General features: G+C 46.7%; 1 protein-coding gene across 4 annotated transcripts in view; it reads left to right on the forward strand.

The window, feature by feature from the left end:
- Positions 1 to 1,139: 1,139 nt before the first annotated feature.
- The window catches only part of ERI3 (ERI1 exoribonuclease family member 3), a 134,968-nt gene continuing 114,345 nt past the window's right edge, over positions 1,140 to 21,762 (forward strand). For 2 of the 4 annotated variants that reach the window (XM_065071618.1, XM_065071616.1), the window contains exons 1-2: positions 1,162 to 1,295; positions 10,692 to 10,966. In XM_065071618.1, the coding sequence (XP_064927690.1) occupies positions 10,715 to 10,966 (252 nt within the window). In that variant the 5' untranslated portion in view covers positions 1,162 to 1,295; positions 10,692 to 10,714. Of the gene's footprint in view, positions 1,296 to 10,691; positions 10,967 to 21,762 lie in introns of those variants that run through there. The other 2 variants (XM_065071619.1, XM_021285656.2) reach the window with 2 other exon arrangements.

A 21,762-nucleotide genomic window follows, 5' to 3' on the forward strand; every position in this document is an offset into this window, starting at 1 on the left:
ACCCTGGTGCTTGCCTTGGTCCAATATTTGAAAGCATGGAGCCAGAGAAAGGCTGAGCAGAGGATTTGAAGAGGACAGCAAGGTGACAGAGAGGTAGGACAGCTCCTGCCTGTGAGGTGCCCTCTGGGATCCTTCCAAGTCCTATTTGTGTGAATTGGTGACTCAGACTTTGCTCTTCATGCATGTGTGGAGTATCAGGAATGGTGCAAAGGAGCTATTGGCTTGAAATGTGGAGGTGTGAGTTAACGTGGGGGTGAGGAAGGAAACAAAGCAGGGAACGGCCCCAGCTTGCGTGCTTGCCGTTGCAGCAGCACTTTCCAAAGGTTATGGATGGGGCTGTAGGGTAAAAATTCAGTATCATTTCGGGTGAGATGTGAGTGTCCTCGGTGAGGGTGCCAGCCGCCTGCGTGGGGAGGAGATGCCACAGCTTAGGGGTGTCTAGCAAGGACTGTGCAAGGTCCAGACACAGGTTTAGGATCAGAGAGCTCCACGAACATGAAACTGGCAACTGATGACTGATGCCCAAGCAATGGAGAGGAGAGACGGCCCCAGGCTTGCTGAGGGATGTGACTTTGGCTCAACCCAAGTCGAATGGAGGGATGAAACGCTGGCCACACCAGCTGTGGTTACCGGTGCAGCCCTGCCTGGGCACTGCTCAGACTAACATGGAATTATCAGTGCCAGGAGCATTAACCCGGTCCAGGACGCAGCGCAGCGGGGCCGTGGGCAGCGGTGGCACGGGGGGAGGCCCTGCAGAGGGTCACCGTGAGTCCTGTGCCCACGGGCAGTGCTGCTTTGGCGCAGGGGATGTGGTTGGTGTCACTGCAGCCAACGGGAAGCCCACGACATCCCACTCACAGCCGCCGCTGGCTCTGCTGGAGGCCGGCGACGCCGGGGCTGAGCACAGAGAGGGGCACCCCGGGACACAGGGGGAGGCGGTGCTGGGGGACACATGGGGGTAAGGGGTGGCCCTGGGGGGCACGACCAGGCGAGCGGGTTGGGGGGAGGGGTGTCCGGTGTGCACGCCCGGAGCGGCCCCCGCTGGGGCTCTCCCGAAGCTCAACCGCCGGCGGCGGGGCCGTCGATGCGCGGCCACGCGGCGGGGCCGGGCGAGGGGGCGGGGCGGCGGCGCCGAACTACAAGCCCCAACGTGCCCCGCGCCGCAGCGTGCGGCGTGCGCCCGCGCGAGGGGGCGCGGCGGGGAGGAAGCCCCGCCTCCGGCGGCGGCAAAAGGCGCTGTGGTTGGCCGGCGGCGCTGCCGCTCAGAGCGGGGTCGAGGGTCAGAGTGCGCGGAGGTGAGTGGCGGTGTTGGGGACTCGTGGTGCGGAGTGTGTGCGGGGCGGGGGGGCAGGGCCGGGCCGGGGCGGCCCCTGCCGCGGGGGGGGACGCGGCGCTGCGGGGCAGCGGGCGGCGGCACGGCCGCGGCGGGGCCCGGTCGGCGCGGGGGCCCGGCAGGCCTGGCGGAGGCGTGGGGCCGCTCTGGCCCGGGGCGGGGGGTGGATGCCGGGCCCGGAGGGGGGGCCGCGGCTTGGCCCCCCCTCGCGGCGGCGGGGTCTGCGGCGGCCCGCGGCCGGGGCGGTGCGGCCGTGAGCCGGGCTGCGGGCCGGGGCGGGGCGGGGGTGTGGGGAGGCCGCTGGGGCCGGGGGGCGGCCCTGGCCCCAGGAGAGGATGAGGGGCGGCGGGCGGGCTGGCGGCGCCTCGTCCGCTCCACACCGAGCCCCCGCTCCTCTCAGCTGGAGCCCGGGGCCGCCGGGCCCTCCGCTCCCGGGCTCTGCCTGGGTGGGAGTCTTGAGGGTGGCGGTGGCAGCGGTTTCCCAGGTCCCAGCCGGGGCGGGATCGGTTGCTGTTAAGACTTGAGGAAAGGAAAAAACACCTACCAAGGAGCAGGGGCCGCAGCAACGGGGATTTTTCATATTCCGTTTGGGATGTGGAGGTTCACAGCTGGAGGTGATGGGGGAGTAGGAGTTTTGATTTATTCTTTTCCTGTTTTTCTTTCTGTGAGATTGACTTGATCACCTGTCTCAGACCTTGAGACTGAAGTAAACTTGTGAAGGCTTAGAAGTGCGGGATCTGTTTGTTTCCTGACTGGCAGTAGGAATTTCTTCTCTTGCTCTGTTCTTGCTGCTGTGCTGTTACAGGTGTTTCTTCTAAACTGAGATGTATGAAAAGGTGTTGTCATTTATGGCTGATGTTCTGTCTCTTACAAGTCCCGTGTCTGGTGGATTTACATGGTCATTGCTGGTCCTGTTTGCTAAGTCTGAGATTTGTTTTTCTCCTTTACTCATCTCTTTTCCTTATTGAGCTCTTGGTTTCAGAAATGGGTGGATTGACAGCTGTTGCTTACACTGAACTCTTAATATTCTTTCATCTGCGATGCAAGGGACCAGCAAGGTTTTTCATAGGTTGATGCTTGCGCTGTGCCGTGGGAAAGGTGAGGTACACGGGGCTCCAGGCAGGTACATCTCAAAGGCACTTGTCCCCTCAGATGCTGTTAGACAGTTGTTTGAGGATCTTAATATTTTTTTTTAATGCTAATTTGAATTTATTTGATGCTGTAGGTGCTCTTCGCAACATTGTAGCATCTCTTAGCACTTGATGTTAAAGTTGGTGTTTGAACTTTTATTTCCAAGAATGAATGATCTTAAGGAATATGTTATAAGTCTGATTGGTTACTCTTCAGTGTGTGGACTTGGGAACTTTCAGGTATTTTTGTTTCCTTTTTCCAGTACTGAATTCTGGCCTTTGCAGCTGAATTTTCGTGTTAATTCAGAGTGTGGACTAAATGCTTGTCTTGTTTCAACGAGTGGTTCTTGTTCCTCTAAAACTTCGGGTTGCTCTACATGAATTGGTTTGTGTGTGTTTGTTTTTATTAAAAAAGTTGCTGTGTATAGCCAGATAGATTTCAGTGTTACCAAAATCCAAAAGAAGAAACTCATTAAAGCATTAAAAAAAAAGCTTGTGTGTTTGATGCTAAATAAATATATCCTTGGATTGAATATACACTGATATGACCTAAAGTTTCTGCTCTGCAGTTGAGAGATATTCAAGTTTGATTCCTTTAGGAGGCCAAATTACAGTTGTTTTGGTGCTTATCTTGTTTTGGCTCTGTTAACTTTGGGAAGCCTTCGCTTTTTTAATTTATTTCTTCTTTCCTTCTCTTAAATTTTGGAAATGGAATTCTGGAAGAAACTTAAATGTGTGAAGCTTTTGCACTTGACTCTGCCCCTTTATTTTGGATCCTGTAGCCACCTCCAGTACAGGGCAATGAGACTGTAGAGCGCGGTTCTGGAGAAGTTCAGGTACATGGTGTAGGACCAGCCGCTGTGGCTGAGCTCACAGGAGAAAGCTGAAGGGCTATTAAGCAGCTATGCATTTGTCACAAGCCTGTCCTTGCATCTGAAGCACGTGTTAATGCTGGAGATTATTGTCCCAGAGGTTCCCGGTGTTTTGCTCTGGTAGTGCTGAGCTAATATACCAGCATGGTGTAATGGCAAGCAGGGGAGGGAGGGGAGAAGAGGACAAGCTGTGGCTCTCGAAGCATAACCTAGAGTAGAGGTGCTGGCTGTTGCTGCTAAATACCATTTGGCAACTTTTGTCTCCCCTGAAAGAAGTTACCTGTGCTGGCCAAATGCCAGCTGAGAAGTTGTATTCTCTCCAGATACATTATGCAAGTAAAGATACTTCACTCCCTTTTTAAACTTTTTTTTAATTTCAGCTGTGTTTGTTGCAGTTGCTATTTTTTCTGTGGTTGAATATTAGATTCAACATCTTCCCTGGCTGGTTTTCTGGTCTCATCGAGACTGGGTTGTGTGGGAATAATGCCCATGGTAGCTGCAACCCTGCTTGGAGCATTTGCCTGTCTACCAAGACAGAGTTTTGGCAGAGTACTGCCTTTAACACATCTAGAATTCGTTTGTGATGATCAAAAGTGAACAGTGTATTGAGCAATGCAAGTGTTGTCTCGCTGAATCCAGACTGAGGTTCATTTTTGAACTCTCAGGTGTTAACTTTCAACTTGGTTTTTCAGATAATGAAGGTGTGCAGCTGTATAAGTGGTTTGAACAACTGTGGCGTTCATGTGTATGAAAATTGAGTAATTATGCATGCTAGATTCCATTAAACAAAGGGTGGCCTGCTATGTCTCCTTTCCACTAAATTAGGCCAATATGCAGTAGTAGCTTTTACTGACTAGAAGTGTAGTAGCTACAAATCTCTTTAGTCCTGGCACCAGGGGCTCCGCTGTGGATTGAAGGCACTGAAATGCCATATATTTCAGAACTCGCTCCAAAGATCAAGGCTGGGGAAGTTTGAACGAAAACTAAGATGCGTTATTTTTTGACAGCAAATGGATTGACCATTGGAACAAGCTATCTCAAGGCAGAGGGGAATCTCCATACTTGATGCTGCAATCCAAGGCCAGAAGCTTTTCTGAAAGATGTTCAAGCCTTTGGGCTCAATTCAGGAGTAATGGAGTGGAAACTTTATGGCCAGCATTACATGAGGTTCAGACTGGATGGTCTGATGGGCTTTCTGATGTCAAGTTTTATGTGTTTATGCTGCTAGAGCCAAGATACCTTCTCCATTTCTTGCAAAGTGCCATCCCAAGTGTGTGTGCCCTGGTTGGAGTTCGTGGTTTGGTGAGTGGCTGAGCCAGCCAACAGCTGCCAGAGGCTCATCTCCCTCCTGCCCCTGTGGGCCTGTCCCTTCCTCTGAGCTTTGGCACTCCTCCAGCCTGGCCCTGAGCTGATTAGTCTCACTAAACCAGCAGGAAACTATCTTGTTTTAATTGGGTTTTATTCTGGCTGCATTAGCCCTTTTGTAGGTTCCTGTGGCTGAATCGGCTCACAGAGAAGCTCAGGAGCTGGTGTAAGAAGCCAGAGAAGCTCAGGAGTTGGTGTAAGGTAATCAGCAGGAGAGTAGGACTGACAGGGAAGGACAGACCTGCCTCCTTTTGGCTTCATCCTGGTGCATTTTCTTATGGCTCCCACACAGAGGCAGGAGACTGGACCTAGAGGGTTCTTGGTCTGATCCTCTGCAACTGTTCTTTTCCTTGATACCAAATCTACTCTTCCACTGCGGCTTTCCAGTCCCTTGCTATATGCATCTCTGTTGTTGCTTGTTTGTTTTAGTTTTTATTTCCTTCTATGTTTCTTCTAAGTGACCAGTCCCTTTGCTGCCTGGAACTTCCTCAGACTCCAGCTTAGACCCGTTTGCCTCTACGCAGTTACTCTTGGAGAAGGTTTAAAAATACACAGCAAAGCCTGTCTTAGGAGACCAGTCAAGGAGCTGACTAAAGTGGGTTGTATGGTGGAGGCGGCCTAATAAGATTGGAGTGGAATTGTACTGTGTGTCTCTGGGATGGTTTCTGGGTGGTGTGTTTGGATGAGTTTGCATCCTGCTGCTGTGGTGTCTCATGCGGGTTTCACTGTGTTGTCAAGTGAACTGAGATGTGTTTGTTTCCAGTCCCGTAGGGTGCGAGAGCCCCAGCAAGTGCTTCACTAAGTAATCAGTGCCTTCGGCCTTGCTCATTGTGATCTCACAAGCTGTCATGTCTGTGATGTCACAATGGAAGAGATTCTGGTGCTCTTGACGTAGCTGACATATCTGGTGCCTTTGACACATCAGCCAAGGAATGCAGCAGGAAGAATGAGCTCAAGAAGTGGGAGAGACCTTCCTTAACCTGAGTGCCCTACATCCTTTAGTGAACCCTTTTCATGTTCACTTATCTCTTCTATAATGCCTGTACAGAGTGAATTATGTTTTTAAATTGAACTCCTGAGATGCAGGTACCTCCTGGATGAGCAGATGCCTGACTTTGTCCCTGTAACCCTCATTCGCCTCTGCTGTTACCCTCACTTGTTGTATTGTACCTAATTTTAGACTGTAAGTTCTCGAGAACAGGGTCCTCTTCGTCTGTAGTGGGAAGAGGCTGGGTGTGATTGCGGAGTGCTGTAAAAACCAAATGATTGATGCTAAGTTGTGTCTGGGCTGAGTAGTGATGGGACAGCATATAGGCATCCTGTGGCAAAACTTTGGGGAAGTTATGTTACAGATTTTCCGAAACAGTCTTGGTTGTCTAGCAGAGCCACAGAGAAACCCAGCCAATAGTGAAGGGAGTACAACCATGCCAGTGCACTGGATTCATGTTCAAGGGATGATACTGCGAGTTTAACAAATTAAAGAAGCAAGTTTACCTGTCTAAAATCATGTTACATTATTAAAACAGTTCTAAAAGCTTTGTGTTTTGTTGTTTGTTTTACTTTATGTATTATTTTTTCTTGTAAGTTTGGATGGTGCCAGTTGATAAGCTGGTTTTGTTCATAGTCTCTTGTTTCCTGCCTTGTGATCTAGCCAGGTGCCGTCATTTTTGGATTGTAGTTTGTCTAATGAAATATTTGGGTTTAGGTTAAGGTTGATTTAAAAAAAAATGGAGTTATCTCTATTGTTCTTCAGTTATATCTTCACACAACTGAAATATGGGCTCACATTTGACCTCTGAGTATGTATTTGAACAGCTACCAAAGTGGAAGTCTTGCGTTTTGTTATACTCTGTTCCAGGTGTTGCTAAATGTATGCCATTTTGTTCTACAGAAAGCATTTTTATTACCCTATCTTTTTACTCTTTATATTTATAACTTAATAAAGCAAGCCACTATAATTTAATAAAATAAGACAAACCTGACTTACATTTTGGATTGGTTTTGGTCCCTCTAGCCTTGAGTTCAGTTGTCCGTCGGAGGCCAGGAGTCACAGCTGCCCCTACCCAGGCTTTGCACAGGGCAGAAACTGAAGCAGATGACTCCCAAAGCTTGCTTTTATTTTTTAATTTTAGTTTGCCCTTTAGTGGGGCTTGTTTGTTTATTTTTTAATACAATGGAAGGCCATACTTCAATAACACAAAGTAGTTTAACATGTAAATGGAGGCCCTCATAAAGTATATAATTCCTTGGGTTGCCCCTCCAACCTGAATTTAGGTGTTGTCTTTCCTGCATCAGTTTATCAAGCTGGGCAGTGAAGACAAATGTTTTTGTGTTAAAGGCAAGCTGCTAAATTTGTGCCTTTTGCTGCCAGGTGATTTTTAATCAGATGTGGTTGTAAAAAGTAAATATTGTTAATGTGCAAAGACCTCATTAAGCTCAAGTTCATAGGCTAATTTTTCTCTCCATTGATGAATTTGAATTCTCCGCCCCTTGCATGGTACACATTCTGTATGTGGTTTTGGGGATGTCCTGCAGGTGGGGGAGAGCACTGGCAATGCCTTGCTGGCTTTTCTCATGGGTGTCCTTCACGGGGCAGGAGTTCCCATCCTGTTCTTTGCTGCTCCTGGTTGTCCCAAAGCGGGTTTCCCGGTGGGAAGCCTGGAGCCGGCAGCCGCTGGTGCGGATCCTCTGCTCCATGTTCTGTGGAGCCCCTGGCAAGCTGATGGCTACTGCTGGCACTTGCCTTTCTCCTGCCTTTCTGTGCTTGCTGGCCATCAAACTGTCAAGCTTTAGCATCATGTGCTGGGGCCACTAATAAGCAAGAGCCATGGTCAGCCTGAACTTCTCCTCCTCCCCGCAGCTGATATCCAGAGGTTTTTATTAATAATTTTTTAAAGCTGCTGATTATAGCTGATGTCACGTGTGGTACGTGCTGTTATACAGCATGTAACATGAACTTTATCTTCTAGCTGAAACCCAACACACGTGGCTGTTTCCCATGTTATTGGGTGTTGCAAATGTAAAGTGCTGTCACGGTTTCCTAGGTCTGTGTACAATCTGTCAAAATCATTCCTGAGGTCCGGCCTCAGTTCATGGTCCCATTACGTTTCATACGTATCTGTGTAATGAATTGGAGCTCTGTGATATGAAGTATTAACCTAGTAGGGTTGAATGCCAGATGTGACAGCTTGCACTGTCTGAGATTATAATCTGACCCTGTGTGCATAAGAAACATATATGTGGTGTTTTATGTAGGTTTGGAAATGGAATTACTGAACATGTGGTTTTATATGGGTAGAGCCAGGTTTCTAATTTTTGAAGCTGCGTTGCTTGCATTGTTGTCTGTTGGAAAAAAATATGGGATAATTACTAGTGCTTTGCATTGTCATAGCTGTTATAAATGCTCTGCATGACTTCTAATGAAGTGTGTTTGCTCACCAGCTATCTTGTGCTCCGAGGCACTCTGACCTTGCCAAAGAAGATGATGCAAGGTCTTCCCAGGGCACCTAGAGCAGTGGCTGGGTAAACATGGAGTTAAAACTTAATTTGGCTGGAGGTGCAGAGTTTGCAGTGGGGTTGCTCTTATTTGTATGCCGTCTGTGTAGAGGAATTGGCACGTAACGCCCCACGCGCGCCCCTTTGTTCGGAGCTCTAACTGTGGTGGGGAGGGAGGCTGTGCTCAGGGTGGGACCCTGGTCCTCTTGTTAGACATGGACCACCCGCAGAAGCTGTCAGTGTGGGCAGGCACCAGATGTTGGCCGTTTGCTGCTGTCCCACGGTATCTGTGTGGCACAGCCCTGCTGGGCTCTGGCGCGGGGACGTGCCCGACTCCTGTCGAGGTGAACGCTTGAACTTTGCCGCGTGGGCTCAGTGACTCGGGGACATCGGCACAGCCTGAGGACTCCTGGGGTTCATGTCTGATGCCCTCGTCTTGCCAGTTAAGATACATTAGAGAAGTACTTGCTGTGTGTGGATGGATAATGTATGTTTTATTGCCTGCACTTGATATAGGGGTTGAAACCTCCCCCACGCCAACTGTGTATTATACTTTATGCGGCAGGCTAAAGACCAGGTTTTATCACAACTAACTTAAAAGCTGCTTTATTTGGAGATATTATATTTGTTGTGACAGGCCTTTAGATTCATAGCCAGTAGCTTGAAGATTTAAAGCACACATACCTTAAATCTCTCTTATCTGGGGCAGGTTAGAATTGAATATAACTAACTTATATTTGGCTGTAATGTGTTTGTTAATGACAGTAAAAGCTGTAGGTGGAAAAGCAATAGGTAGAGCTGAGCCCCTTTAGGATAAACACAATGTTGAGCTCTTTGTTATGGTTTTGTAACTTGAGTTTTCAGTTTTCCAAGTACCTGCTGCCTGGCATGCTGCTTTAATAAAGTGAGCAGCTCCCCAAAACGTGAAAGCCATAAAGTGGGGATGCATTTATGCCACAGAATTGGCAGCATGGGCACTGGCTCCATCATAAATATCTCAACTCCTTTGATTTTTGCCTTTCACTCAAAACCTTGGGAAGGGAAGGTTACCAAACGCGTGTTTACCCGAAGCACACAACCTCCTCAGCTGCAATTATCTCCTAATCTGGTCCTACCGAGTTTCTCTGGTCTCGCAGGTAAATACAGATTTAGCTGTTATTCAAGGCATATTATTTACCTCATTAAGTGTGTGTTTTGGCACGTGCATTATTTACCTGCCGGACTAACGGATGGGGGAGAGCAAACGCTGTCTTTTGTGCAAACAGCAGCTTTGTTCGCAGGTGGCGAGCCCCACGTCTCGCCCGTTTCGGCTCCATGTCCTGTGGCGGATGCTCCCCGTCCTTCCCGGTGGAGCGAAAAGCAAGCACAGGGTGCCGGGCTCAGGAACCTGGCGGGTGGTGCGATGGAGCTCTTACCTGGAGCCACAAACAGTGGGACCAGCTGTGGGAATGGATTTAAATCTCCATGTCTATGTAGCGAGGTGTGTGTATATATTTTTATATACATACATACAGACACACACAGTTAGAGGGGGTAATCATCACGCTGGCTTGTTGTGATTTGCCTGTTTTCTGCCATCAGTCACTGTACCCAGCTGTGTAGCACCTCCATGAGTTTGGCTTGAACTCAAACCAAGAACTGTGTGTCTGTGAGCAGCTCCAAGGCTGCCCCACCTGGGTAGGGGGGAAATCCAGATAGTCTCACATGGATTATGTAATTCATTAAATATCATTTGCTAAATAGAGGTATCAGAGGGTGACAGCTGGGTGAGGTATTTCTTTGGGAGGTAGACTGTAACCTGTAGAGCCCTGCTTGCATTTTGCAGTCCCTGCAGTTCATGTGTGGGTTTGTTGAGCCAATATCCTCTTCTGAGAAATACCTGGAGTAAGAAATTGAGTGTAGCACTAGAGGCACATCTCTGAGAAACCTTGTACACAGAGCAAATGAGAACTTCCTTGCAGAGGAGCCTTCCAGCCACCAGGCGTGTACATTTGTAATGGAAATGGGCAGTTCCGGTGTGACTAACAGGTGTTTCAGGGCCAAGCTGTTTGGCTAGGTTATAATATTGGTATGTGTATTGCTGTATTTAATTCTTACCATGTATCAGAAGTTGCATTGACAAAAAGCCTACTCAGAAATTTCGATGGGGTTCAGATCAGATTTTCTCCGTTTTAAGTGGTTTGTGTTGTGTTCTGCTTTGATGAGGTTCAGCAGGGGGATGTGATCTGGTGCCTGGAGCCGTGACTGTCGTGTGTCTCACATTTCTTAATTTAGAGCTATTTGCAGAGGTTATTTTCCAGTTGCCTGTGATTCTGAATGCTTTGAGCTCAGTCCAAATGTCATCTGTCGTGCTTAGAGCAGGTTACAGTGTTATTTCAGGTTCGCGATGCTGGAACTTCGACCGGGAAGCACAGAGAAAATCCCTGTCAGAAGAGGACAGTGAGGAGATGGTAGCAGAGATGTATGTGTGCATGAGTAACGTGAGTCTGTCTTCAGTTTCAGATGCCTCTGGATGTTCAATGATAGCACGCCTCCATACTGGAGCAGCAAGGTTTCCCCAAAACTTACTTCCAAGGGCAAGACAAGCTGTGTGCTCCCTCCTCCCGCCTGGTGTTCTCAAAGGGTACAGCTCCATCGTAAGCAGGAAACTGGCGTCCCACGGCTTTGGAGCTTCCATGGCAGCAATGTCATCCTTCCCTCCACAGAGATATCACTACTTCTTAGTGCTGGATTTTGAGGCTACATGTGATAAACCACAGATTCATCCTCAGGTAAATAGTCAATCCTGTTAATTATCCACTTGCAATGTGCCACTGCTGTTGTGAGGTGGAAGGAAAAAACACGGTACTGGCTCACTCATTTTCTCTGGTTTGTACCACCTCCTTTCCATTGCTCTCCAGGGCTCTTGCCAGTCACCTGCTCTTGGAAGCAATGCCAGGATTGTTCGGTGGGAATGGAAGGAAGGAGCCTGATTTCCACCAAGGAAGTGACAATTAATATATTACCGAAAACTTATTTAAGTCATCTATGCCTGTCATCTGCCTGAGATGGAGAGGGTCTAAAAAATTTTTGGCTGGGAACCTGCACTAGTAAAGTACCTGTGGCAGCCTTGTTTGATTCTGCAAGGAAAAAGACTGTTGGTAGCAAACAGCTTTAGGAAAATAATAGCTTTGATTATATGAATATGTCCAACATAATGGTGTTTTGAAGTAGGGAAGAACAGTAGTTTGGAGCTACCTGATCTTGCTGAAGTTATCTTGCCTGAGTGTTCACTCTGGAGTGTGATGAAATATGAGCATTTCAGCTTCAAAGATTTTTGCAGTGGCCTGCTGCTTGAGATGTACAGAGATCCAGACAGTTCTTCACAGTAGCACAGAGGATGTTAGTAAATATCTTTTCAGTTGTCAGGAGGATGAACCTCGTTTTTCCATTAAAATTAGAAAAAACATGCTAAAAAGAAAGAGACCAATATTGGGTTGGTAATGAACAGACAATTTCTGAGGCTCTGTATTGAACTCAGAATTCTTACCATCCTCTAACAAGGAATTGGCCTCTCACTGGTGTTGCCAGTAATACACACATTAGGTCAGAATAACTTCTGTTTGCTTTGTTTGGAATATACTAGAGGCTAAGTGGTTTTCAGTGTGGTACCTCTTTACTGAAGAGACTCGATAACAATGTGTTCATTTCCCTGTGTAGCTGTGATTTCCTTTGGGCTTGTCCTGCCAAAGGGATGCTGCAGGTTGGGATCAAACCTGACTCCTCTCCTCCCTGGTAGCGCCTTGGCGAGGGCCGCCTGTGTCTCATGTTTCCTGAGAAATGGACAGCAAATTCCCTGCCCTTTTGCTGGGTGTTTGTGGGAGGCGGTTGTGGCTCTGCATCCAGTTCTGCTGGCCGGGTCTTAACTGCTCTCCAAGTGAGATGTCAGGCTATTTCTCGCACGCTCCGCCTCGGGTGCACAGACCTGTCAAAGCTGTAAATTGGATCTACCTTGTCCCTTTGGATATGGGTTTGGTCTGTGCACATTTTGATGCAAAACCATGATGCATGTGGAGCTAGTTTACAGCTGGCAGTAAAAAGGAGCATGAGTGGAATATGATTACTACTGTTTCAAGGAGCTTTGTCCCCAAGTCCTTGCCAGGGAAAGTAATGGTCTGGGCCAATGCAGATCTGCTATATATTTTGTCGGTGAGATAGCACCTTTAAGGTGGGGATGTTCTTCAGTGTTGTTTTTCCAGTCTGCTGTGTTCAGTGCCTGTCTGCATCATATCATGTGTGGAAAGGGCTGTCAGTCCTTCGTCCTCACAAACAGATTAATTTGACAAATAAAGGCACGGCTTTTGCTGCATGGGAGTCAGGTAACTGGAAAGGCTGAAGGTGCCTGCCGGAATCAGGCAACTTTATAAAATAAGACTTTAGTTGATGCCTCTGCCTACATCTTGCCTTTTTGCTGACCAGCATGGCTTTTGTCCTCTTCACTGCTGGGCTGCGTGTCATGGTGAGCAAACTGTGACCTGTATTTCAGCAATGCTTTGTGCAAGGTTTTAGTGGCAGGATCTTTCACTGGAGCAGTGCCAGACAGGATTTGGAGGGTTGGTCTGAGGGCAGACCTGGGAGCTAAGAATGGTCGGGTGGTGATCTTCACTGTGATCCTAAACTTTTTTTCTGCTTTTGTTTTAGTACCTGCGAAATAGAAGTCTAGATACAATGAAATTCAAATGCATTGCTATTTAATGAGGAGGCTGCATATACAGAGCTAAGCTGTGATCCAGGCATAGCTGTAAATTTAGCCAGATCAGCCTAAAAGCCTTGCAGAGTGCACTTGCCACTGTGCAGCACACTTCACATTTCTCACTAACTGCTCTTCAAAATATTCCAGCTTCTTACCAGGAACTGATGAAAGAACTGTCTTCTACACTAAAGCGACTGCTATATCTGCTCCCACTCCCATTTACTCATGCTCTTCTGCAGGGGAAGTCCTTCACACTCGCTTGTGAGCCCTGAAGACTCCTGCATTTCCATTCTCTTTCACACTGCCTGATCTCCCTCCGAGGTCTTGTGGTGTGGCCTCTGCAATGGGAACTGAGGGGTGTCAAGGACAGTGGTGTCCCCCTGGGAAGCTGGCTGCATCGTGGCTCCAGTGGCCAGGACCACTGGCCAAACGGCATGTGGCTGCTGCTCTTTGCTTCACCACTTCTGGGTCGGGCACAGGGACTTCTTCGCGTTCCCTGCCCTATACCCGCAGAGAAACGGCAGCATCCTTGCAGACCTGATGGCTTTCAGCAGAAATACCCCTAAATCAAAGTGCGTGTTTATATGCATAAAAAGAAGCAGCTTAGCTTCTGGTTTTTGTGGGTATATTTATGGGTAATAAGATCATCCCAGAGAGAAAAAAAGGTGTGGGGTTTAACCGCATTGCTCTGGATGGATAGTTAGAAAAACCTGAAAGAATAGAGGCACAGTCTGTGTCGTGCAGTGTTTTAGCCAGCCGAAGGTCAGTAGAGGTTGGCAGTAAGAGATGTTTATGGCCGTCCCCTAGCATCTCTTTAAAGCTTACCTTGTGCATTTGGGATTTGATCCAAAGCCCAGTTGGGGTCAGGTGGGAGCTGTCATTTGGTTGGGGGACCTCGGACGACGGCAGTGGTGGTGTGCTTCATTTTTCAGCTCTAACTCTGACTTTTTTTGCCTTTACTGTCTGCTAAGAGTTTTTAAGTGCCTGCTGCTTTTATACGCTATCAGCCTGTAGAGCTGGGTATATATAGTGCTTTAGCTACACAAGAGGAGATGCATTAATAAGTGGGAGTCTTGCTCTTTTGTCCCTTTGTCCTTGTATTCACCAGTGTTTATGGTGGTCAGTGCTTTCAGTGACTGTGTTAAGGAGCTCCCCAGGCTCAGATCTGCAGCTGCCTGTAACCGTATTTTATTAATGCAATGAGCGGGTGTGCCTCTTTCGGTCCGCAAGCCAAGTATCTTGTCTTCAACTACTGCAGCGTGGATGAAAACCAATCATGTTTTTTTTAATGTAAAAAATCTGAAGGTAGAAATCAGATCTGTTCAAAGATGAAATAAAATTCAAACTTTGTGTGTTTGCTGCCTAAAAGTATAAAAGAGTATTGGACCCCTGACCTGGCACAAGGAGCTGGACCTCGGAGGTGCTGAGTTGCTAAATGAGCTTTTGGGAATGGTGAAGCTGCTTTTTTCCATTTCATTTTTTCCAGGTAGTTGAGTTCAGTGTCTCAGATTCACTCAGATTTGATAAATCAGTTGGGAATTAGAAATTTGCCTCTTCATACCTTTCTCTTACAGAGAGTTTGGAAATGTTCGGATCTGCTAATTGCTGATGAGGGTTGTGACCAGAGGCAGAAGAATCAAATGTTTACGGACAATATTTACCTTGTTCTCTTAAACAGCACATTTTAAATACAAAAATATCTTGATATTTTTCTTTAGTGTATCCTACATATTTCAAGTTAGTGTAGCGTGAGTTTTGATTGTTATTTTAGGGGAATATTTAGTTATAATTTCTATCAAATAAACAATAATATATACATAATAAATACAGAACTTAATCATTTCAACATAAAAACGTAAACGCTGAGACTATGAATAAGCATATGTTCAGTTACTAATTTAAGTGTATAAACAAATCTGGATGATCGTAGTACACTTCCTGATTGGCAAAAAAGCATGTTCACAAGTTGGGACCAGCCGTTCTGTAAGACAACACGAAGTATAAATGCACAACACGGTTAAATTGGGTTCAGCTTGTGTTTCCGTGAGTGCTGGTGTAAAAGAGCGTTGAAGGCACTTTGCCTTGACCTTTGTCTTGCGGTTGGGGCTGATGGGGCGGGCAGGTGCAGTTGGATGCTGCGGTGATCGCTGCCCATCGCCGCCCCTGCTGCTCTACCTGTGGTCTCGTTCCCATGGCAGGGACAGCTGAATGATGTGTCCCTGCTCCTGAGCTGCTGTGATTTATAGACTGACCTCGTAATGGGAATGGATGTTGATTTCCACCCAGTTTAGGGTGTAGCAACAGATGCCGAGCTCTTTGCTCAGGGTGAGTAGAAAGGAGATAGGGAAGCCGCCTTGGGAGCTGTAGCCCGGGCTCAGAGGACTTGTTAGGAGGAATATGTCCCCAAAATCACAAACGTGCTGTGGGAGGAGGTTACGGAGGGACCGCGGTGTGCTGGGAAGCAGCTGCCTTCAATGCTCTTCAAGCGGCGCGCAGCGTATCAAGGCAATTCTAGCTGAAGGCCAGGATGGGAACACATAAAGGTGGCTTGCGAAGTAGTGGAGATTGTCACAATCCTACCCAGAGATGGATAATGGACATGTGCCTGTGCCTGCCTATTCTATCTAGACATCCCCGTGTAGCAGCTTTCTTGCGCAGTTTTTGTGTGGCTGTTAAGCTCAGTGCATTAGAAATCACCTGCCAAAACCTTTATTAAGGATGATCGTGTACTGCTGAAAAGTGAAGAAATTCAGGCTTGTTTCCCATGGCAACTTTAACTCTGTGCTCTTGTGCAAAAGTGTAACAGTGGAATATTAATCTGCAATTACCTGTCTTCATGCAGCTTAGGCTTGGGTGTCGTTTTAAATACCTAGTTCTCAGTTCAGCTTCTTCCAGTGTTGTTTCTAGAGGAATGCTGTTAAAAATACACACAAAACTGTCACTTAAAGTATTTTAAATTAATTTTTACTAAAATAAGTAAAATAAAAAATCATCTCTGCCAATTATGGTGGTTGTTATGCCATTCTTATGTTGGAATGCTTTGAATTCTTAGATTGGCAGGATATATTTCATCCAAAAGCTGTTTCAGGTGGGTTTTTCTGTTCTTGTTAAGTTTTTGAACAATCTTTTGAAAAAATAAACCCCACAACTTTTTGAGGCCTTGTAGCTAGTTCTTCTGAACAGTTAAAAATGTCACAAAGAGCACATGAATATCCATAGCTCAACATTGTACATGGTGCATCCGAAATTAAAGAGATGCTGTTCTTTTCTAATCGTAATTTCTGTGTATTGTGTGCTTTGTTGCAATTCTGTTGGACTGATGTGAAATCTTATTTTGACCGATATGGAGAAGAGCGTCTTTGTTTGAAAAAGGATGTAGAGAGAAGATCAGTGTTTCAGAGAGGCTTCTGCAGGGTCTGAGACACCAGGTGCAGGGTAACCCCCAAAATCTGTGTTCCCCCTGGCGATCATTTTGCCTTGGAGACCTCCCTTGTTCTCCCATTAAATGGGGACAATTTGCTGTGACCCATGTGAATCTGACAGGGCGGGTTATGGCTTCAGGCAACAGAATTAGCGGTATTTATTTAAAACCTGACGAGCTAGAGAACATCAACAGTTACTGAACCCAAATCTCCTGGAGAGCACAACAAGACCACCAGGCAAGTTGTCTGATGTATGCAAAAAAGATTCAAAGCAAGTTCTTATTTAAAGGTATAAACCCAGCATTATTATAGCAACAAGCCTAAAATACCAAGGCACCCAGGTGGCCAATTGCTGCAGTTCTAACCTGACCCAACCTGCTCAGCTTTTGGCTGGTTATTGACAGCCTGATGAGATGACTACTTTAAAGCAATCAGTCTCATTGCCCTTTCCCTTGCAGTGTGCGGAGACCCCACATCAGTTATGCGTCCCGGCGTGCGATTCCCCACCTGCGCTGTTTGAACGCTGTATCCTTAGCTGAACAAACATTACACATCGTTTAGGTGACAAGTTGCAAAGTTAAGTAGACTTGTTGTTACAGCAGAAAGCAGTTGAGCGGCAATCACCCTGAAAAGAAGAGATCCAGGCTGGCTCAGGAATGTGCAAGTCCACTGTATTGTATTTAAAGGTTTCTTCTCCTCTCCGTAAAGCCGCTCATGAGGGTAACGTGTGCTGTTGGAAATGTTCACACCACGTGCATTTCTGAAGCGAAGGGAACGTGTCACAGGTTTATACGTTCTCTGCCCGTGTGTGTGGCCCTGTGGTCACCGGCAATCGGTCCGTGCTGGCTGCTGTTTCACAGCCTATGAGGCACAGGGGGTATTTTCCATCCCTCCCAGCATGATGTGTTACAAACAGGCAGTATGCTTCCATGGTGTGGCATCTATTTAGTGCCGCACGGGACACTGCTTTTCAGTGCCGTTGTTCCTGGAAAATGGTCTTTGCTGCATTAGGGTCATCTTTTCCTGCTTTTGAACAAAACCTTCCTCATGAAAGAAAGTGCAGCTCAGCTTTCTTGGTGAGAAGGGCACAGGACTTGTCTAAGTCTCACGCTTTTCTTCCTCTTCGTGCCAAGCTGGCCAGACAACCATCCCTCTATTGTCTTTGTTGGTCTGTGCACTTGTTAGCTGGCAAAATAGCTCTTCGTTACGTTATTTAGTTCTTCTCTGACAAGCAGAAATGCGTTGTCACCAGCAGCTAGTTGTGATGTGTGTAAAACCCTGGCTGTTCATTTACATGCACTAAGGTGCCCTTTCTACCCAGCCCAGATGTTTTAGTGCTGGGAACATTGATCGTTTGTGCTGCTCAATATCAGGTGAAGAGGTTGGGTCTTGAAATGATTTGATAATTCTGTAATGGGGACTGCACAGGCTGGTTGCTCGCTGTAGAAATGCATGGATGTGAAAGAGAATATAGTGCAGTTGTCATTTTGGAATAGAAAGGTAATATTTGGGAATGTGTGTGTAACCTGGTGTGAATACAAAACTTCCCCAAAGAGTCAACCTTAATTGGTGTTGTTGGCTCTGTCAGTGGAGATTTTGGGAGTGCATAACTATGTGTTAGTAGTGTTTGAAGAAACAAGTGGAAATGTTGACGTCTGTTGGTCTATATTTCTCATTCCAGGTGTGGAAAGAGGAGAGAGGTTCTGCCTTATTCGTGATGTCTGGATGCTGCTGGAAAGATCAAAATAGCTTTGTGGGGTTTGGTAGGTGAGCTGATGCTGATGTTGAGAGGCAGGAACCAGCCTGAGAGCAAAACACTACCAAAAGTTTTGTTCAGGATGGCGGGACAAGGGTTGTGAGCCAGCTGTTGAGATTTCAAGTACAATGACAGCTATGAAAGACCACAGTGGTAAGTTTAGGGGGAAAATGTCGTTTGCAAGACATGTGGATCCTACTTTTCTTGGCCCCGTAAGAAGAGATCTCAGCTTGGGAAGTGTTTTGCTTTAAAATCCATACTTCAAAAATATAGACCAAACCAAACGTGAGACCATTTCAAGAGCATCCAAAAGAGAAACAGTGAGTGTAACCAGGGGTCTGCAAAACACAACTGTGAGCGCAGGTTGGATGGCATTGGGGTTGTGTTCATTGCAGTGAAGAGAAAGGTATGTATGATGAGGTCTTCTGTTACAAAATTAAGAAAGGCAATGTTCTGGCTTGTGTCTGCTGTGGGCAGTCATGAATTTAAACAACAGCAAGGGAAATTCTGATTAGACATTAGGAAAAACTTTCCAATGATAAGACTAATGAAACGGGAGGATAGAGTGCCTGGGGAGCGCGTGAGTCTCTCTTATTGGAGTCTGTAAAAACAGCCTAGACAAAGTCAGAAATGATTTAGGGGGAGGTGATGCTGCCCTCAGGCAGGTGCAAGGACTAGATGTCTCTCTTAAAGCTCAGGCTCCTGGAGGCATGTGATTAGATGGGAATTTCAGCTTCTATTAAAGAAAGAGAAATGGTCCCTCACCCTCGCAGTTGTAAGGAAGCACCTGAAAACAGGAGCCAGGTTTGATGCCAGTGTAGAACCTGGAATGCGACTCAGAATTCATCTCTGAGGAAATCCAGGCTTTGACATTGGGCTCCAGTTGCCTGAGTGTTGGGGGCAGGCAGTGAGGCTCACCTAGGAGAAGCGAGAGGAAGAAACCTTGGCTATTCAATGATCAGGCAGCAGAATTTATCTTTACATCGTCTTATGTCAGTGTTTCATGATCTTTCCATATCCCCGCCAGTTCTCTTGTGGTTTGATTTTGATGTGTATTTCCCTTCGCTCTTTTCTGGGATATAACAGTTGTTTAAATGCATTAAATTGTTGGGTGTGTACTACATATGAGGTGGAAAAATAAATTTGGGGGTCAGGTGCTTTCCCAAGGACCTTTTGACAGAGTTAATCAGTACACAGAGTAACTTACCTGGGACAGAAGCACTGAGAGGGTCCTGATTGTGTGTGCAGGTAGGTCCCTTGGAACCTCCGCATAGCCCCGATTCAGCTCAAGTCCTGCTATCCCCCACTGCAGAGGCGTTGCCTTTATGGTACTTGGTTTGGTTAGTTTAATACAAATTTAGAAGTGGGGAAAAGACCTATGAGGTCATTCCCCCCCTGCCCCGAGGGCCGGTGCAAGGCTGCTCACTTGGAAATGGCTTTAGTTACAATAATAATTAAGGCTGAGGATGGAAGCTGGGGAGGCAGATCTGTTAGGCTAGTGCTGTCCTTACTATGTCCCTTTTCCATTTTAATTGCCTTGGAAAAAAAGGAAAATCACAAGGCTTTAAAAGCTCTGATTCTTCCTGCTCTTCAACCCCCCGCCCCCTCCCCGATCTTGGAGGCATCAACTCTCATCTGTCAAAGTGTAAATCAGCAATTAAAACACAAACAGCGAAATGCCAAAGATGACCCGAAGCACAAAGCAACTGACAAACAAGTCCGGACAAATCGGCGGATAATTTATAAGCATTGCCCTAAAATCTAATTATTTGGCAATTCGAATTTGCAGCCGGCCAGGGCTGTGCAATAAATTTAACCCGCCATAAATTATTTAGGAGCAGCCTGTGGTGTAAATCAAAAACACGAGTGTTTGTTTAAGAAATAAGCTCCTTGTGCATAAAGTGTTTTGTTGGGTTTTTTTTCTTTAAAAGAGAGGGGAAAAAAGCATCCCTGAACAAAACGAGCTGGAGCTGAGGCTGCGTCCCCCCATGGACACTCCTTTGCCTCCTCTGCCTGTACCTTTCTTGAAGGTGTAAAGGAGTGTTTTGGTAGGAAGTTTTATGTTTTTCCTCATCAGAAAAAATCCCTTTCTCTCAACGGCCTTTGCTTGTGTTTATTGCGTTTTGAACAGTCAGCTCTGATCTTTATGGGCATCTTTTATTCTTGTGTTTATTAAACTTCTTCACATGGGGGTGGGCATAAGGGATAAATTATTCTCTGGTAGTTTTTGAACTGAAAAGGCTTCTTCAAATACATAAATCAGTGTCCTCAAGTGTGCCCTGTCCACTTTGTGTGTGGATTAAAAGGTTTTTGAGAGCTGGGAAGTTCTTGCTGGCCACTGTGTTCTTTTCGTCTAATGATGTTAGTGCTCCCTAGATCCAACAGGATAAGCAAAAAGATTCCTCTGTGGGAATTAGTGTAATTTCAGATGCTTTCTTTGAACTCCAGAAGATTTGTCTGTCACGGGATATTATTTAGTGACTATAGTTGTGTGCTCATTCATTTCTTTTATTAGCCGGAGGATCAAGACCGGCTGAATTTGTGCATCCCTGCTTGGGAGTTAAAGGAAGGGCAGTTTTGTTTAGGATGGTTGGGTAGGGAAAAGCTGGGTTTATAGCGCTGCTTTCGCATGCCCTCATGAATTTTTCAAATCCCTCTTAAAAAGGAAGGCCCTAACCATTCTGCAGTTACCCCGCAGCCTCCTGACACTGCTCAGTGCATGGGAGGTTTGCACCTGCGATATTCGTATTTTTTTTTGAGGGAGGACATTTTTATTTATTAAGGCAAAAAAATCTGAGCAAGCAGTCACCCAGATTTGCTTGGAACGCTGTGAAATCATAAATGCAAGATTGTTGTAAAGAGGGTGGACCTGGTAATAGATATGTACAAGCCGCCGGCTCTCTAGGTTCCTATTGTTCCTGTGTTTGGGGGCGCAGCTGAGGGGAGGGACAGGGTGCCGATGTCTTTTTCTTTAAGCGTGTTAATATTGATTTTAGAAGCTCTGTGTTCCAACAATATAAATGCAAATGCCTGTAATTGGGAGCCACGTGCAGAATTTTCTCAACAGAAAACATGTTCAACTTTTCATGACAATGAAAGGAAAATAAAAAGGTGCTTGCTTATTTCTGATGGGTCGAATCCTGGATTTCATTTCAAGTTACTTTGCAGTGCTAAATAAAATACCTAATTGTAGTGCTTGCAAAATTCAAATGGGTACATAGAGCAGTGTAGGGGAAAGGGACCTGGGGGTCCTGGGGACAGCAGGGTGACCATGAGCCAGCACTGGGCCCTTGTGGCCAGGAAGCCAATGGTACCTGGGGTGGGTTAGAAGGGGGTGGTCAGTAGGTCAGAGAGGTTCTCCTGCCCCTCTACTCTGCCCTGGGGAGACCACACCTGGAATATTGTGTCCAGTTGTGGCCCCTCAGTTCCAGCAGGACAGGGAACTGCTGGAGAGAGTCCAGCGCAGCCACCAAGATGCTGAAGGGAGTGGAGCATCTCCCGTGTGAGGAAAGGCTGAGGGAGCTGGGGCTCTGGAGCTGGACAAGAGACTGAGGGGTGACTCATTCATGGGGATCAATATGGAAAGGGGGAGTGTCAGGAGGATGTAGCCAGGCTCTTCTCAGTGACAACCAATGGTAGGACAAGGGGTAATGGGTA

Source organism: Columba livia, chromosome 8 (assembly GCF_036013475.1).
Source record: "Columba livia isolate bColLiv1 breed racing homer chromosome 8, bColLiv1.pat.W.v2, whole genome shotgun sequence".
Classification (NCBI taxonomy): Eukaryota; Metazoa; Chordata; class Aves; order Columbiformes; family Columbidae; genus Columba; species Columba livia.